General features: G+C 43.0%; 1 protein-coding gene across 17 annotated transcripts in view; it reads left to right on the top strand.

Annotated features, from left to right (window-relative positions):
- Positions 1 to 18,644, top strand: part of DLG1 (discs large MAGUK scaffold protein 1) — a 161,957-nt gene that overhangs the window by 83,258 nt on the left and 60,055 nt on the right. For 10 of the 17 annotated variants that reach the window (XM_068145601.1, XM_068145593.1, XM_068145589.1 and 7 more), the window contains one exon: positions 15,423 to 15,521. The exons of 6 other annotated variants lie outside the window; for them this stretch is intronic. In XM_068145601.1, the coding sequence (XP_068001702.1) occupies positions 15,423 to 15,521 (99 nt within the window). Of the gene's footprint in view, positions 1 to 11,971; positions 12,230 to 15,422; positions 15,522 to 18,644 lie in introns of those variants that run through there. One more of the 17 variants, XM_068145598.1, reaches the window with a different exon arrangement.

The raw sequence follows: 18,644 nt of genomic DNA, 5'->3' as shown, positions 1-18,644 counted from the left end.
TTCTTGCAGAGCTGTGTAGTTGTCAGTGCAGTGTCTTCTTCACTGATGAGGCTTGCCACCCGGTCTGAGCCTCATCCTCACTGCCCTGTGTCTGAGGTGAGTCCTCATGGAAAGTGCAGCAAACTGTTTCAGCGTCTTCTGTGCTTAGGTGGGATACACAGGGCTTGCTGAACCCCAGTTTGGTTCCAGTTTCACCTGGCATGGCCTAGTTCCAGTTCATGGGAGGGACAGACTGTTTCTGTTTGGAAACCAGAATGGTTTGGGAATCAGGTTTCCTGCTGAGCTGGGATTGTTTAGCCTGGAGAAGGGGAGGCTCAGGGGTGACCTGATTGCCCTCTACAACTACCTGAAAGGTGGTTGTAGCCAGGAAGGGGTTGGCCTCTTCTCCCAGGCCACCAGCACCAGAACAAGGGGACACAGTCTCAAGCTGCGCCAGGGGAGGTTTAGACTGGAGGTGAGGAGGAAGTTCTTCACCGAGCGAGTCATTCGTCATTGGAACGGGTTGCCCTGGGAGGTGGTTGAGTCATCGACCCTGGAGGCGTTCAAGGGGAGATTGGATGTGGCACTTGGTGCCATGGTCTAGTCATGGGGTCTGTGTTGATAGGTTGGACTCGATGATCCTCGAGGTCCTTTCCAACCTAAGTGATACTGTGATACTGTGTGCTTGAGAGCCTAAGCAGCTTCAGTGCTGGCTGGGTGTGGGTGTGCCATAGCCGTGTTTGTCCAGCATCAATCATAAACTGGCCGAATCTGACCTGTATCCATGTTCTGTGTTTCTATTTGAAATCCAGATGAAATGGCCATGGATAATTATGGATGGAAAGCCAGCTCACCTGTAAACCTTGTTTTGAGAAGCTTTGGTTTTAGCTAACAGTGTGAACTAAAACTGGGCTGGAAATGTTTGGGTTTTCCATTGCAAGGTTTCAGAAGGCTGTATTCTTGCCCAAGTGATGCTGAAAAGTGCTGAGATCTTTAGGAATTTTTAGCAAACAGCGTTGCAAGAAAATAGCAATTTTGTATTTACTTGTGGACTGGCAGTTTGCTCAAGTAATGCTAGCCATTAAACCTGTTAAAACTGTGGTAGTAGTTCAATAATGAGTGTTTACCACTACATAAAAGATGCCTATTCTGCTGAAATGGTGCAGAGCTCCTCTGACTCATTCTAAAGCTTGGGTATACTGTATCATAATACTTATTCTGAGGTATTATAACTGCATGTTGTCATGGAAGCAAGTCTGAGGAGATTTCACTGTTTCCATGGTGTGAATATGAATAAAATCAGCTGAAATACCTAGCTTAGAGATTCAATGGTAAAGGTTGTAGCCTTAGCTTTGGGCAATGAAAAGGTGAAGCAGCTTGGATGGCTTTTTATTGGTATCAGGACAGTAGTGCAAGCCATAGTTAGAATAGAATAATAGAATAGAATAAAAACCAGGTTGGAAGAGACCTTCAAGATCATTGTGTCCAACCTATCAACCAATCCAACCCACCTAAACAACTAACCCATGGCACCAAGCACCCCATCGATTCTCCCCCTGAGCACCTCCAATGATGGTGACTCCACCACCTCCTTGGGCAGCCCATTCCAATGGGCAATCACTCTCTCTGTATAGAACTTCTTCCTAACATCCAACCTAAACCTCCCCTGGTGCAGCCTGAGACTGTGTCCTCTTGTTCTGGTACTGGTTGCCTGGGAGAAGAGACCAACCTCTGCCTGTTTACAACCTTGCTTCAGGTAGTTGTAGAGAGCAAGAAGGTCACCCCTGAGCCTCCTCCTCTCCAGGCTAAGCAGCCCCAGCTCCCTCAGCCTCTCCTCATAGGGCTTGTGTTCCAAGCCCCTCACCAACTTTGTTGCCCTTCTCTGGACACACTCCAGCAAGTCAACCTCCTTCCTAACCTGAAGGGCCCAGAACTGGACACAGGACTCAAGGTGTGGCCTAACCAGTGCAGTGTCCAGGGGCAGAATGACCTCCCTGCTCCTGCTGGCCACACTGTTCCTGATGCAGGCCAGGATGCCATTGGCCCTCTTGGCCCCCTGGGCACACTGCAGGCTCATGTTCAGCCTACCATCAACCAGCACCCCCAGGTCCCTCTCTGCCTGGCTGCTCTCAGCCACTCTGACCCCAGCCTGTAGCACTGCATGGGGTTGTTGTGGCCAATGTGCAGAACCTGGCACTTGGATGTGATCAATCTCATGCCGTTGGACTCTGCCCATCTGTCCAGCCTGTCGAGGTCTCTCTGCAGAGCCTCTCTACCCTCCAGCAGATCAACTCCTGCCCCCAGCTTGGTGTCATCAGCAAATTTACTGATGGTGGTACTGATGGTAGTGCGTGTTTCCGGTGAGTTCAGCGCGCGCTGATATGCTGATGCCGCTTCAGTGTACTAAGTCTTTTGTAAATGAAGGTGTGGCTTTAGCATAAAGCTGCTTTATGCATAAATGGAGTGATCAATTCCCCCAGATTTTCTGACATTTATGTTCTGAAAAAGCTAATGGATTATAATCAATGGGCTGTTACAGATGACTCTTCTTGTGTGGTTGTTGTTTTCTCTTAATTCTATGAGGTAAGTGACTTTCTGCTCCTGCTCACTGTTTTAGGGCTTATTTGTTTATCATCTGCCCCAAAAAATATCTTCATAACAGATTGCTCACAGAATGATTGTACTTGTCTTAAAATGGAAAGCCTTAGCTTGGATTCACTGACTTCCTTCGAGCCACTTTATTGCTCTTTGTTTTACGACTCTGCCCTTAAAGCACTTTGAGGGCAGTGGGGGGCTCCAAGGAATCGAACCTGATTTATTTGTTCTCTCTTTTTTAAATCCTAAAGAAAGAAACCTTACACTTTAGATTATGCAGGTGAACTTGGCCTGATTTTTCATATTTTATTAATAATGTTTCTTATAGATGTACCCAACTTAAAAAAAAAAAATCCCAAGGAAAGAAACCTGGGGAAGAGCAGTGAGAGAATTTTGAGAGTTAGCTGAAGCGTGCTAGGACTGGGCCCATTCCAACCTCATGAGGTTCAACAACACCAAGTACATTGTCCTGCATTGGGGTGAGGGTAATCCCAGGCACCGATACAGGCTGGGCATACTGATACAGACTGGCTTGAGAGCAGACCTCAAGTAAAGGACCTGGGGGTGCTGGGGGATGAGAAGCTCAATAGGAGCCAGCAGTGTGCACTTGCAGCCCAGAAAGCCAACCAGAGCCTTGGCTGCAGCAAGAGAAGTGTGGCCAGCAGGTTGAGAGGTGATTCTCCCCCTCTGTGATGCTCTGGTGAGACCCCACATGGAGCACTGTGTCCAGTTCTGGAGCCCCTATTACAAGAAAGATCTGGAGGTGCTGGAATGTGTCCAGAGGAAGGCCATGAGGATGAAGGCCTGGAGCACCTCTCCTGTCTGTGGAGACAGACTTGAGAGAGTTGGGGTTGTTCTGTCTGGAGAAGACTCTGAGGAGACCTTATTGTGGCATTTCAATGTCTGAAGGGGCTTACAAGAAACCTGGTGAGGAACTTTTAGGGTGTCAGGTAGTGATAGGACTAGGGGGAATGTATCCAAGATAGAGGAGGGGAGATTTAGATTATACATCAGGAAGAAGTTCTTCCCCATGAGGGTGGTGAGACACTGGCACAGGTTGCCCAGGGAGGTGGTGGAAGCCTCATCCCTGGAGGTTTGTAAGGCCAGGCTGGATGTGGCTGTGAGCAACCTGATCTGGGGTGAGGTGTCCCTGCCCCCATGGCGGCAGGGTTGGAACTGGATAATCCTCGAGGTCCCTTCCAACCTTGACAGTTCTGTGCTCCTGTGAAGTTAGATGGCTGTAGGACATCTTTGCTATTTTAATGCATTATAAAGAACAAAACAAGCACATTCTCTGGGAGGATTTAGTTATTCCCTGAACAATTTAGGAACAAATGGAAATTTTGTATTATGAGAGCTTTAAGAAGTGTGACATCTCCTAAAGTGTGCAAACAGTACTCAGCCTTTATTGTGGTGTTTTGATTTAATAGTATTCCTGGGAGTGAGCAGCCTGTCACATCTCAATATCCACCTCGGTTTCTTAGCCTTTCAGCTGTGAATTTCAAACACCTAAAACATTGACCCCGTATTGCTGCCATTATTTTTCTATAACAAAGTCTTAGAACACATTTTCTCTTTGCCTGGTCTCTTTCTGATGCTGCGAGCTCTGCTTGGGCTTCTTTATAGATTATTTAGCATTATAATGAAAGCTGCTGTTCTTAAGGCTGACATTACTTAAATGGAGCTTTTAAGGTCTTGCTTTAAGTTGCAAATTAAATGCATTAAACCCATTCTCAATAGTACTTGTGAACCTAAATGGGGAGCCTTGCAGTTCTGTGTTGAGCTTTGAGTGCTGGATTGCTTGCTGAATACAGATGGCAAACCTGCTGCACAGGCTTCAGTGTAGATATTCTTTTAGTATTTATGAAGAAGTCACAAATTACCTTTATTGAAACCAATACTAATTTTGTGTACACTTTGTATATTATGGCTGTGGAATATGACTGAAATTCAACCATTTAAATTGTCCCATAAAGTAATTCATCCTGTCAAATGTCTGAGCTATGTATATCCTCCTGAATGCCAGACATAAGAAGTGTAATTTAGATCCTGCCAGAGGGAGAGGTTGGTTGCTGAAACTGTCCTGTTGAGACTGTTGTTGATAACTTGCATGAGACTTTTAGCACCTGGGAGTTCTACTCATCAAATAGCCACTGAATAGTGTGTCAGAGTGCTGGTGCCAGTTTTGTGGGCCCAGATGTCTCGTTTCTGCTTTGCTGGGTGTCTGTTTGCCTCCTAAGCAAAGCCCTGCTTTTGCTACCAAGTAGAACTTCATCCCACAAGCTGCTGGGCAGTCTGTCTTGTGCAATGGTATTGCTTATCATAGTATTAGGCAGGGTTGGAAGGGACCACAAGGATCATCTAGTTCCAAGCCCCCTGCCATGGGCAGGGACACCCCACACTAGATCAGCCTGGCCAGAGCCTCAGCCAGCCTGGGCTTAAACACCTCCAGGGACAGGGCCTCAACCACCTCCCTGGACAACCCATTCCAGGGCTTCACTGCTCTCTTGGGGAAGAACTTCCTCCTCACCTCCAGCCTTAATCTCCCTACCTCCAGCTTCATTCCATTCCCCCTAGTCCTATCACTCCCTGAGATCCTGAGCAGTCCCTCCCCAGCCTTCTTGTAGCCCCCTTCAGCTACTGGAAGGCCACAATGAGGTCACCTGGGAGCCTTCTCTTCTCCAGACTGAACAGCCCCAACTCTTTTGTTTTTTTCCTCTGTAAACTTCCTGCACTTAAAAAATTCCTTATTAAGCCTCAGCAAGTAGGAGTCTTTCTGTCACTGCTTACTTCTCCTGGGTGGTGGTGGTGGTACAAATTGTCCCTCACTGAGCTGTTGGGGTTTTTGTGTTGTTTGGTTGGTTTGGTTTAGATGAAGACTGTGGGAAAGAACTGTCAGTGAATAAATGGCTTCTTTGTCTTTAAATTAGTTCAGGTCATCATCACCAGGCCTGATTTTACTGATCTTCTGCTCTCACTGCTTTTTCCCTTCCAAGTTATTTATTTCTATATTAAGTTCAGAGTTTTAAGTTCATTTGAGTTCAGTGTAAAATGCTGTGGGGTTTGAGGAGGAAACTGGGTTACAAAATCAATTTGTTGACTGAGTTAAAAAAAAAACAAACAAAACCAACCAACAAACAAAAACAACTGAACAACAAACATCAAATAAAACCCAACCAACCAGACAACCCCTATAGTTTAGACATCTCTAGCATGCTAGCTCTGCTTCTTTAAACGGAGTGCTCACATACATAGGGTTTTTAAGAGCCTTTTTTTTTTACCTTGAAAAAAGTGATATTTACAGAAGAGTCTCAGGCAATCAGACTCTTCCTCTTAATCTGCAAGGGCTGAGTTGGTAAACCTTTTCCTTTTTAGGGTCCAGAATTTCATGTTTTTGTAGCAGTACTTCCCTGAGCCGATGTTGCAGCTGCAGGATGGCTTGCCTGTCCTCAAAAGCCCTGTAGTAGAATTGTTCTGTACTAACCTGCCCATCTTCATGTAGGCATAACCTGTCAGGCTTCAGGCTCAGCTTTGTTATTTCTGAGCTTGTATTCCTTCAGCCTTGGGAGACCATGGGAACTGATCTTTGCTCCATCATAGTGAGGATCAAGGAATGTCCTTGAAGGGGTAGGGGAGTCAGAAACCCAAATCTGGAGCCAAAAGTTCTTCATCCGTGCAGAATGATACAGGCGTAACCGTAGCTACTTATGGGTTGAGGCCGTCATCATTATGCTTATCATTTACCCTAGCCAGTCTCTCTTGAGGTAAATCAAAAGGTTTGTGGTAAATGAGTTACTGTTGAAAACCAGAATGGAGTATGCTAATTTGGGTAGGAGAATCTGAACACCACCTCCACCCTCATGAAGTATGTGTGATACAAATTTGTGGCAGCATTTGTAAGTGTGAGCAGTGTAGGCAGCAGAGAGCTGAAAAAGTCTGTGTATTTTAAACTATTTATTTCTTAGCCACTGTGTGTGAATTAATCAGATAGGGTCTCCATGTCAAAACTGGAGAATTGCTGTCCTAACATGCTGAGCAAGGTGGGCAGGTGAGTTGGAAGCATGTTGTTAAAGCAAAGTAATAGGACATTGATAAGAGAAGGAAATAACAAGACTGCAGAGAGGGAAAACCTGGAGTCACACTTGTGTCAGTGGTGTTCTCTTTTCTGATGGTTTTGCTGAATTTGACATGTTTTACTCTCTAGACTAGTTAGTCAGCAGTGGCAGTACTGCCTGGATAGCATGGGGTGGCCTGTCTGCAGTTCTCAAAATTCCCATAGCTGCAGCATGCTGCCATGTCTGGCTGTGTAACGGGCAATTTGTTTGGAGTTTCAGGTCAATACTCACATGACTGCTCGTGGTTTGCACTTGTTTAGCTCTTCTGGAACGTGGTAGTTTTATGTGTGATTTTGGTGAACTTCTGTTTTGACAGTAGGGAAACAGTTGTGGTGTGGCTTTATTTGCAGATGATCTTGATGCTACCTTTTGGTTCAAGTCCTGGAGAAATACTCTCAGCAAAGCTACAAGTCTTAAATGTATTATTGCTTAACAACTGAAGTCACTGGCATTGCAGTACCAAGGACCTGCCTAACACTGACTGAAGAAGGAATATGACAGAGATGGTGTCTCAGTATTAGTGCTGTGTGCTCAGATTTCAGTGCTCTGGGGAGTGTACAGCTAACATGGATGAGTGAAGATGGATGGCAGTTGTGCTTTATTCTTACTACTGTTGGACCCCACCAGCCAGCCTAGGAATCCCTGAAGGTATGTTTAGATGAGTTCTGACTTCTGTGATTCTGAGTAAGATGGATGTCGAGTTCTTAAAATAGTAGGCTTCACTAGGGAGATGTCCTGTGGCGTTTCAGGATGTAGTTCAGAGGAAAGGGACAAAAACCACCCTACCAGACCTAAATGATACATCTCTGGAAAGAAAATGCCTTTTATATTCAGCTTTGTCACTGGGTATTGAATCGAAATTGTTTGTTCTTAGCACTTCTAAAGTTCTGTTCACTTTGGAAGATGTTTTCTTTCCTGCTCTCAAGAAAGGGCAATTAGTACCTGCTCGTTTTCATCAGTCAAGTCAACAGAAGTTGCTGATTTTGTGGCATCTGCTTGAAGGCAGTGGAAAGTGTGAAGTACAGTGTTCCTTGTGTGGGATTTTCCCAGCTATCAGAATTGCTTTTTGCAGTAATGAAAGTTGGTTATCGAAGCTTTACAACAAAGGCCTTTGCAGGAGATATTCCTGGTCAAATATTAGTAGTATTTTCCCTTTCCACAGCTCTTGTTGTTATCCTGCTACTGAGTGGATGTTACAGAATGTGGAGATAAAAATGATTGTTGAACAAATACCGCTTGTGAAACATTACAAGCGAACAGATTGCCACAAAGAAATACAAGCTGTACACTGGCTGTAGTCATTTAAAAGAATGAAATATTGATGAGTCAGCTTTGTGTTAGAAATTGTTCAGAGCTGATATGCAATGTGAAAGCACAAACCTGATCTTGAACCTCCTCTAGTTATGAAAAATCACGTAGTGCTTGACATTGGAGCAGAGCAGTTCATCCTAGTAATTAATACAGTCTGCAGAGCACACTCGCAGGTTCAGGCTTTCTGCAGTCGAAGATGATCTGCCAAACCTGTGCAGCTTTAGTTACATAACTGCCTTTTCTTGCTTTGAATTATGCATACATCCCACTGCTTTGCCAGAGTCGCCTTTTCCCTCCTACCAGTGTGACTGCAAGGCAGGCTCTGCCTTACCTCACACATATGGACATAACTTTGCAGAACGATCCCCATGACTCTCAATTATCTGACTAAACTCTTCTAATATAATTCTTCTTCTTTTTCTGCTGCCTTTCCCCCACCCTGGTTTCTGATTTTAATTTTATTTATACCATGATTGTTCAGGATAAGCTTTATTATGCTTCAATGACATGTTCTTTTGCTCTTCTTCCCATGTGTTTTTGACCAACTTTCCATACTCCTGCAACACTAAATTTCAGTGTGGTTTGAACTTTTTCACTGAAGGTTGCCCTGCCATGCTGTGCGGCCCTGGATGAATTTGATTTGGTATTTTCACAGGATGACAGGATGTTAGGGGTTGGAAGGGTCCTCTGGAGATCTTGAGAGTCCAACCTTTTTGCCAGCAGGGCCACAGAATCTAGTGCAGGTCACAAAGGAATGCATCCAGATGTATCTTGAAAGTCTCCAGGGAAGGAGACTCCACAACCTCTCTGGGGAGCCTGTTCCAGTGCTCTGTGACCCTTACAGTGAAGAAGTTCTTCCATGTGTTGAGGTGGAACCTCCTGTGCTGTAGTTTGCATCCATTGCCTCTTGCCCTATCACAAGGCACAACTGAGAAGAGGCTGTCCCTTTCTTCTTGAGACCCAGCCCTCCAATATATGTAGACATTTATTAGATCTCTTAGTCTTCTCTCCAGACTAAACAGCCCCAGGTCTCCCAGCCTTTCCTTATAATAGAGTCCTCCAGTCCCTTCATCATCCTTGTGGACTCTGTTGGACTCTCTCCAGTAGATCCCTGTCCCTCTTGAACTGGGGAACCCAAAACTGGAAGCAACATTCCAGGTGGGGCCTCACCAGGGCATAGTAGAGGGGGAGAAGAACCTCCCTGGATCTGCTGGAGACACTCTTCTTAATGCACCCCAGGATACCATTGGCCTTCTTGGCCACAAGGGCACATTGCTGTCCCAGTGGAGAACTTGTCCACAGGTTTTTGCCTGTGCTTCTGTTCCTTAGCTGCTTTTTACTGTTTGGACTGTTGTTCTTGGACCTACCAATGCCTTCAAGTTTTTTGTTTTCTTTTATTGTTATATTGAGATCACCTCAGGATCCAAAGTCATAAGGACTTCCCAGAAGAAACCTTGTGCTGTTGCTATTTATCTGCTACATCATCTTCATTCTTTTGTCATTCAAGTCAACATGTCTGAAAGCAGTTTGGAGAGATGTGAATTCCTCTGCCATGTTTTTGCCTCATGTCCTCACTTTTCTTGTCTGCAGTAGAATATAGGAAGCCAGGCAACTGAGTTTCCAAGAATATGATATCCAACGTCTTCTCCCTTGCCCTCACTTTCTCACTTGCATGCTTCAGAGCTGATATGAATCAAGAGCATACTTGGTCTTAGTGTATTCAACAACGTTGATACCCCCAGGAAAAAGATGTTCCTTTTGAATGTAGAATGGTTTCTGTTTGGGGGTATATTATGTATGGAAGAAAAGCTGTATGCCCAAACTCCCTTGCCTTTTGTTTTCTGCATTCCAGTAGTTAGACAATGTCATGCCAGGTAGCAAAATAAAAGAATGCTGATATGCCAATAGAATGGGTGTATGATTTCAGCCTGCTAAACATCAAGCACGCTTGATAACATCTTTGGAAAACAAAGGTTGTTTACGGTCTACAAAGGCTGGTGGCACACTGTTGCCAAAGGGGATATTGATACAGGGCCTTTGACACAAGACACAGCCCTGACCAAATAATCCCTGCAGGCTGTGTTCCTCAGAGCTACTCAGTATTAGTGCATCTGTGGATGCTTCTCAAAGAAGTTGTTGATGTGCACGGCTTGAACTTTCCAGCTGTCTGCACAGTCCCAACACGCTTATCTTCCTTGTCTGCCTTTGACCTTCCATTCAAAATTCAGAGCTTCTTGGGCTGTCTGGAACAGAACAACCTGAGTTCATGTGCTCATGTGTAGTAGTGTGACAGTTCTTCAGCTTCCTGAACTTTCAAAGGCAAAAGGTGTACCTACCACATGAGAGTGCAGCCGTGTGAATGTTTGTATGACCCACATGTTTCTAGCTTCCTGTCAGTGGATAGAAACCTCTCTGTCTCTGCATGTATGAATATTGCATTAATGATGTGTGATGCAGCTCTTGATTACATCCATTCTGGGTAGAAGATGAGACATGGCAGCCCTTGATGATTAGAGGAGCAACTGTCAGTTCCTATTTGTTGCTTAATATCCATGCCATAAATAACTGGAAAACTTTGTACTTGCATCTGTATTTCTGGTCTTTTATTCTGTGTGTTAAGATGGTGCTGACTCATTATTTAAATATCCAGGTTTGCTGTAGGGAAGCTTACAATGAGGGGGGGAATAACCATGATTTAATGCTATGGACCAATGAAATCTCTCCACTCATCCCAATACCATACAGCTGACCTAATCAAGCTTTGTATCCTATGGGCTGGTGTCCTTCATTCTTACCATTCCCAGCACCAGGTATTCAGATTCACAGCATATTCCTAGAGCAGACTTCTGAGGCGAGAGGTGGGTGGTGTGTGCTGTGGCTGGCCCACAACTGTGCAAATGCTGGTTGTGTTCCAGCTGTGAAGATTGCATGGCCTCTGATTTGAGCCTGCTCCTTCCTAGAGTAAGGCTAGGAAAATAGGGGTCTTTATTTAGCTGGAAAAGCTTTTGATGCTGAACTTCTTTCCAGAACAATGTGTTTAAAATTGGCTGGTAAATGATTTAAGTCAGAGTAGCTCCTAGCTGTCTGCTGGCTTTGGGGACTGGAGGTAGGAGCTGTCCAGAAACTTCATGCTTTGGGGTGAAAATGTAATATAGAGCACGTGCACCCTTAGCATTAAAAACTGAATGAACAAAATCATAAACAACCCATTGAAATGTCTCATTTTTTATCTTTTAGTTTAAACAGCAACACCTTAAAATTGCAGTCTCAGTGCTGCTGTGTTCCATGGAAATGCAACTCTTCAGACTTACTTTATGCTAATAATTTTGTTAGTGTTGTGATCTGCACAAATTTGTTCACTTTCCTCTGGAATGTGAATGTTGAAAACTTGCACCATGTATTGGCTCATTCACAATTCATTAACTTTACATCAGAAGCTTCTTTAAATCATTTTCAGCCCCTGTAAAGTGGGAGAAAAGTAGAGGAATTGGTAGATCAAAAAAGTTTTCTAGATACAAACATTGGAGAAGCTTTGAGGTGGTCAAATGTGACCAAGTTTAGGGATGGTAGGAGCTTATGGGAGAAAGAAAATAACTAACCTTTCATAGCTACTTGTTAATAGTCAGATGACCTTTGCCATCTATTCAGTAATTTGTGCATTGCATTGATTATTTATGCCCAGCAAATTGACTGTTGTGTGGTGGTTCAATGGTGCTCTTTAAATAGACAGAGCACACAACATGCAGCACTAGCTAAAGCAGCATTTAATATCTCTTCCTATCACCATACCCTACAAAGCAATCCTATTTGTAACTTTCTCAGGAAGCACTTTATTGGATTCTTTTCTCCTCCTTGTTTTTGCAACAAGGACTCTTTTTGTGGCTAGTTTCATGACTGCTCAGTGTCATGACTACAAATACCGCGGTGCTGCGAGTGATGGTGAAAGGGGAACGCTCAGGCTCTCCGATTTCACGAGGAGCCCGAGGATGGAAATATGTCAGGGTCTTCACGTGCAGCCAAAGCAGCCTTTCCGGCATCAGCAGTGGGCACCGAACCTTCATTCATCTTTTAGCTCTTCCACCCTGCCACTGTCTTGCAAACACAGAGGGAAATTTATCAACCTACGCGATAGCGTTAAAAAGAGTCCTACAAAAAGTACAGCCAAAGTGAAAGCTGCCACGAGTGGTTGGGCGTCTGATGGCTCCTGTTATAGTTACCCTTTAGCAAAGGTATGTATTGCACTGCCTATTTATAAATGTGCATTTTGGATGCAAACTGTGGGAAGTATGTCACCCTGCCTTCTTTGAGACTCTGTTACTCATTTTTCTTTCCTCTTTCATTGCTAGAAATCAAAGTAGCGGTGAGTGAAATTGGACTGGCAAAGACGTACTTCTGCTCAGTATTTTCCCTTTGAGATTGTTGCACCTTATTCAGGGTGGGTTTTGCTCAGGAATTCCGTGAAAGTGAGGAAAGTCTGGCTTGCCTGATTTTTGTTCTCCAAAATACGCCTTTCAGTAGTTGACAAAGAGCATCATTATAGAATTTGCTGGTTGAGTCGATCCGCTTCATGATGCATATGGGGCTTTGATCTATTTCCAAGTTACCTGAGATTTCCTCACAGAAGGAGTTACAGCATGTTGGTTAAACATCAGAAAACGAGTGTGTTCTTCCTTTTCTCAACATATGGACTCAGTGTTAGATTTCGAGGCGCTCACTTAAGGGCATGATGAAATGATTCTTTCTGTGTGAGTATAAATATTGAAGTCCATCCTTGCATTAGGAAAAAATAGTTTGCTTGAGATTGATCATCCTGTTGTAACAGAACAGCTTTTCTTTGGAGGTGTTAACACATTTATTTCCTCTGATGGTCTTGGTGAAAATGAGTTAGTTTTCAAGGCTTGTATTCCTTTATGTAATAGCTTACCATAATTGTGTACTATATTATGTTTCCAAAACAAAGTTTATGTTTGGCCCCCTACTTGGTTTGTAGCTTAAGATTGGTTTGTGGCTGTTTAAGCTGGGATCATTAAATGTTTTAGTCAGACATCTTTATTTAAAGTTCCTTTGAGGGTAAGCTTTTGTTTTTCAGAATACTTTTAGTGTATTTTTGGAGAATTCCACAGAACTGAAAATTCATAGGAAGTGATACTCTGGACTCACCTCTGCCCTCACCTATGCCTGGACTGTATAATCCTTTTCAGACTGCTTATGTGCCATACTATAATAAAGTTATCATTCTTCTGTTCTTAGGAAGTTCCATCTCTCTCTGCTTGCATTGTCCTTTTGTCCTTTTTTATGGTACCCATACTCCCTGCTTCAGTTCACTGTATTCCATGAAATGTTCAAGTGAAGACAATCCCCATTTGAATTTGCCCATCCTTTGGAAGTGATTGCCAGTGTAGTCACCTCATTCCTCATCAACATGGTAGTGGAGTCGATTGAACAGGAACATTGCCAGGATGCTTGGAGGAGCAGGGAGTGGCTTTTACGAGTCAGTGGATACTACACCAACAGCACAAAAGGAAAGTATAATGGCAGTACTAACAGCTGATGAGACTGGAACCTGAATGTGTTGAAGGACTTTGAGCAATGGAGGTTTAAAATAGTAAGGGTAAAAATTGGAAGGGTCCTTGAATCATTTGGGAATGAGAGACATGGGAGATAGGAACTGAAACAAGGAAGCAGGCAGAAAAGCATAGCTGCCATTTGGTGCAGAGAGGGGTGCAGATGGTTTGGCCCACACAGAAGTCAGCTGCAACTCAGTTATTTTACTAAGGGCAGGGAAGTATACGCTCAGTATCTTCAGTTTGGTTTTGACCTTCTCTTATTGCAGGAGTTGTTACTGTAAAGGTGGGGGCTTTCTGACCTCTTTTCAGCTTTAATGTTGTGTTGTAGTTTCGTATGTAGTATGTGTATATCTGAAATGTTGGTTAACAAGGTTTTTACCATGTACATTACATGGGAAGCTGCTTGCTTTACAAGCCAGGCTTGAAGGAGTGGCTTATTTTTACCATGTGTAGGGCTGAGTGATTGCTACAACTATTGCATTTGGTTTGTCCTCTAAAGGTTGCCTTTTTCATCCAGTAAAATGGAGGTTTGTTGCACTGAGCATTTCCTGTATTCTCCTCAAAATAAATCTTACAATTTCTCTAGGCTGCTTTAGATTCTCCTTCACCCTCCTTTTTGAGCACTTGAGAGATTGTGCTGTGGTCCTTAGATGTAAGGATGCTGAAATGACAACGGTTAAAATCTCTCAGGATATCAGATATATCTTGTTCTTACATCTTTCAACAACTGCAGTGGTTTTCACCAGCTGCTCATTTTGAGTAGCTGGAGCTGAAAAAGCCTGTAGAAATAGCACATCTACATTTCATAAGGGTTGGTTTTCTTGGGCTCTGCTTAATATTTGCTTGTACCGTTTAACTTGCTGTGTGCTGTTGGCCTGTGTTGCTTTGTGGCTTGAAACATCTCAAACTTCAAAAATATATTTAGTATGGTTATGTTCTTGGGGTTTTTTGGGTTCATTTTCAGGATTTAGTATTTTGTTTTGTCATTCTGCCTCAATGTATTTAAAGATTGAAAGAATGTCTGGGAACAACTAAGTTGCAAGAGCTTTGATCTGCTGTTGGGTTTGTATTTGTGATGATAGCTGCCAGTAGCTTGTGTTGCTGACAGTTTGTTGACAGCCAGAATGTTAACATCTCAAAACTGAGTCAATGTTTTTTTGCACAAAATGCTGTTTGTAATCTTCTTCCCTTGCAGCTTAAGTGTCAGTAGCTGTTGTGGTTATTTTAATGAAAATTCCTAAGACCAAAACTGTACCAGTCTGAGGGTGTATGAGAAATGTGTGTGTGGAGGTCTTTGAGAGGTAGATTGGATCCACTTAAGTCTCTTCTGCTCATTTGACAAAGGTTTCCTTTTGAATTTTGCCTAGTTCAGAAAGCTTAATGTAGTTCTGTTTTTTCCTCTTTAATAAAGAGGAATATTAACTTTGGTGCTATCAAGTTTAGCCACTCTTTCCCTGCCTTTACTGCCCACTGTTGTGTGTGGGTGAAGGGCTTCTGTTGTGGAGCCAGCCCACAAAAAGCCCGAGCTGCCACTGGCAGAAGCAGGTTTTTCTGTTGGACCCCAAAGTCTCATTACTGTGTACTGCAAGGTGAGTAACTTGGTGTGAATAAGTGGTCTAGATATGCCTGACTGCTTGGACATACTTTGGCATTAGCACCTTGCTGCGGATGCACTGCATGTACAGAATGGTTGAAGGCTGTTGGTTATCTTCAGTCATAGCTATGCTCTCCATATACTGTTTGAGTTCTTTTTTTGTTACTTATTTATTTTTTAAGCTGTTAAGTTGTAATCCTGTTTGTTTGTAAGTACTTTTGTAGTCTTCATTATTTGTGACATTTTGTTGGTGATTTTTAGCCCACAGAAGCTGTTCCTTCCTCTTCTCCCATTGTCCCTGTGATCCCTGTCCCACCAGTCCCTGCTGAGACCACTGTCATCCCATCTACTGTACCACAGGTTTTTATTAATTTTTGTTTTGTTTTGTTACATTTGTTCAGCTTTTATTGATTCAGTTTATTGCTTTAAGTTCACCTTTTGCCGCTGTCAGCACAGCCATAAGATGAAGTGTGAAATAGCTGTAGTGCACTAGACTTGCATGTTGGTTTATAACAGCATTTAAAATACTGACATTTTCATATGCAAGTGTATTAGTGAGCTGGGAAATAACTAAAGGAAGAAGACCCTAAAAATGGAAAGAAGCAATGGAATGTTTGTACATTTAATCATTTTAGAGCAATTTCACTCTTAGTAAGTGTTCTTGGTTTATTTAGTAATGGAAAACTGTCGTTTCATTTACAAACACTTAATATTTGCCTATCATTGATTGCATTTGCATGCCATTTGTCCTGTTGTCCAGCCATTTGTTGGTAGTGGTGTCCCTGGGGACATTTAGAATGCAAAAGGGGTGGTGCCTTTGTTTTGTGGTGTGTTTTCTTTTTTTCCCTTAATGTACCTCCCTTCCCCACCTTCAGCCTGTATTTCAGAGAGTCAACCCTCACCCTGCCGACAAATGAACACAGTAAACACAGTATCATAGTATCAGTCAGGCTTGGAAGGGACCACAAGGATCATCTAGTTCCACCCCCCCTGCCATGGGCAGGGACACCCCACACTAGACCATGAGTTATCAAGTTTTTGCATGTCACATAATAATATGTGACCACAGCCTGAGAAGCTCTAGGATAATTTAGGTTAGGTAGCAGTTATATTTTTACATATATACACACTTGAATTTTTGAGTAATCGCCAGACATGCCTCCTGAAAAGACAGGGAACTTCATTGAATTGTTCAGTGACAGATACTGATTACCTTCAAAAGGGAATTAAGCTATCAGGATATTGCTGGGACTTCATTTTTTTAGTCTACATGGTAGATTGGTTCTTTTGGAGGCCTGCTCTCAAGCTATGCAATTAAACATTTAACAGGTGGTGATTGATGATGATCTCTACTGCACTGCTAAATTTTACATACTCCAATAATTATCACAAGTTTTTGTAGTTGGCTGTTTCATAGTGCAGTTTCTGCTGGATGTGTGTTTACACAGATAGAATGGAATGGAATAGAATAGACCAGGTTGGAAGAGACCTTCAAGATCATCCTGCCCATTCCATTTCCAACCTACTTAATCAACTAAACCATGCAACCAAGCACCCTATCAAGTCTCCTCCTGAACACCTCCAATGATGGTGATTCCACCACCTCCTTGGGCAGCCCATTCCAATGGGCAATCACTCTCTCTGTGTAGAACTTCTTCCTAACATCCAGTCTAAGCCTCCCCTGGTGCAGCCTGAGACTATGTCCTCTTGTTCTGGTGCTGGCTGCCTGGGAGAAGAATCCAGCCTCTGTCTGTTCACAACCTCCCTCCCTGAACTTCTCTCAGGAAGATGACCAGAGATTTAATTAGTTTCTGAAGAATTTCCTCCTTATAGAGGCATTCTGCCCACATCAGGATTTGAGGCAGACAGACTAGTGTACCCAGTGGATTTCTGCTGTCAGCCTTGATGGAAAAAGATAACTGAGTCTCCAGTATCATTTGCTTCCAAGGAACTGCCTGTAAACTAAGCTTAATTTAAAATCCATAAAGAGTATTATTTTATTGAGATTAACAGTATCCTGTCCATTGATGCTGGATTGCAGGCAGAACAGTGAGACTGGAGTGGTCTGTGCCTTTCTTTTGAATATCTGCAGGAATTAGCCAGATAATTCTGCATAATTTGTGATTCTCAGCAATTAGAAAATACCATAGCAAGTTAGAATCAGCTTTGGATTTGGCAGAGTTTTTTTGTGCAGTAGATACCTCTCTGTATTCTGTTAATCACTTAACCCCTCAGGCAAGCCCTTAGTCTGCCTGTAAGCAAACTTGTCAAGTGGCTTTTAAATAATTTAACAAGCCCTGACACAGAAGCTTGAAAGTGTTAAGTGATTTGGAGAACTCTTGCAAAACAGACTGAAACAGCAGGCCTTCCTTCCAGAAACACTGGATGTTTTGAGCTACATGTTGCCCTGTGCCTTTGCAGTGTCCAGGCCTACCTTTTGAATGCCTGTCATGATGTTTTTCTCCTTCCTGCTTGGAAATGATGCTAAATTACTGCTGCTTGATGGAAAAATCAAGTAAGTGCAGAAGGAGTGTTAAGAGCAATCACTTAACTTTGTGGCTCAAACATTCTGGTGACACAGGAAACTCAGCTACAAGTAGGAGTTTGATTTTAGCTGGTTTTCTTTCATTAACAATAAAAGAACATTTTTCAGTCTCAAGAAAAAGATTTAGGGGAAAGCAGCTTGCACTGCTTTTGGATACTACAGAAAACCATAGAATGGTTTAGGTTGGAAGGGACCTTAGAGATCATCTACTCCAACCTCCCCACTGTGGGCAGGGATGCCTCTCAACTGGACACAGCTGCTCAAGGACTTATCCAGCCTGGCCTTGACTATACACCCAGGGAGGAATCATCCACAGCCTCCCTAGGCAGCCTGTGCCAGAGTCCCACGATAAATTACAAATCTTTTCTTAGTTGCTACGTAACTATTAATGTCTGACAGCTGATCTCCTGTAGATCCAGTGGAGATTAGACTCCCAATGCCTCTTACTCAGGTTCTTTTTGATACACTGTATTGTTTTATTTCTCTTAAAATCATGTTAATTGTCCAGCCCTTACAGGGATGGTGATGCATAATTGAATTGATTGATATTTTTAGTCTTATTTATAATTTAATCTTCTTTTAACAGAACTCAGACTTGAATAAGAAGGAGAAATTAGATTTCACTTAATGGCACAAAATGGTTGTGAGGGATAACATTGTTCTGACAGGGACTTTTATCATGGTACTAGTAACTAGTCTGTGTTTTCTCTACTGCATAAATTGTGTCCATGCTTCTACTGGGCAAATGGGGAAACTGAGTGAGAAAGGTGTTTGCTGGCATCTTGACAGTGTCATCCTTTTTGTTTCTCTTTTTCCATAGCCTCCCCTATTAACTTGCAGAGATACCACCTGATTTTAGTACTCATTAAATTATAACTCCTGTCCACTGATTAATCATTTCAGTCTTTCATGAGAAACATCTGAGTGATCACTTAGAT

This window comes from Melanerpes formicivorus, unplaced genomic scaffold, assembly GCF_026170545.1.
Source record: "Melanerpes formicivorus ecotype bairdi unplaced genomic scaffold, bMelFor1.0.p_v2 SCAF_12, whole genome shotgun sequence".
NCBI lineage: Eukaryota > Metazoa > Chordata > Aves > Piciformes > Picidae > Melanerpes > Melanerpes formicivorus.
Note: the sequence above shows the minus strand (reverse complement) of the source record. Positions and strands in the feature narration are given on the sequence as shown.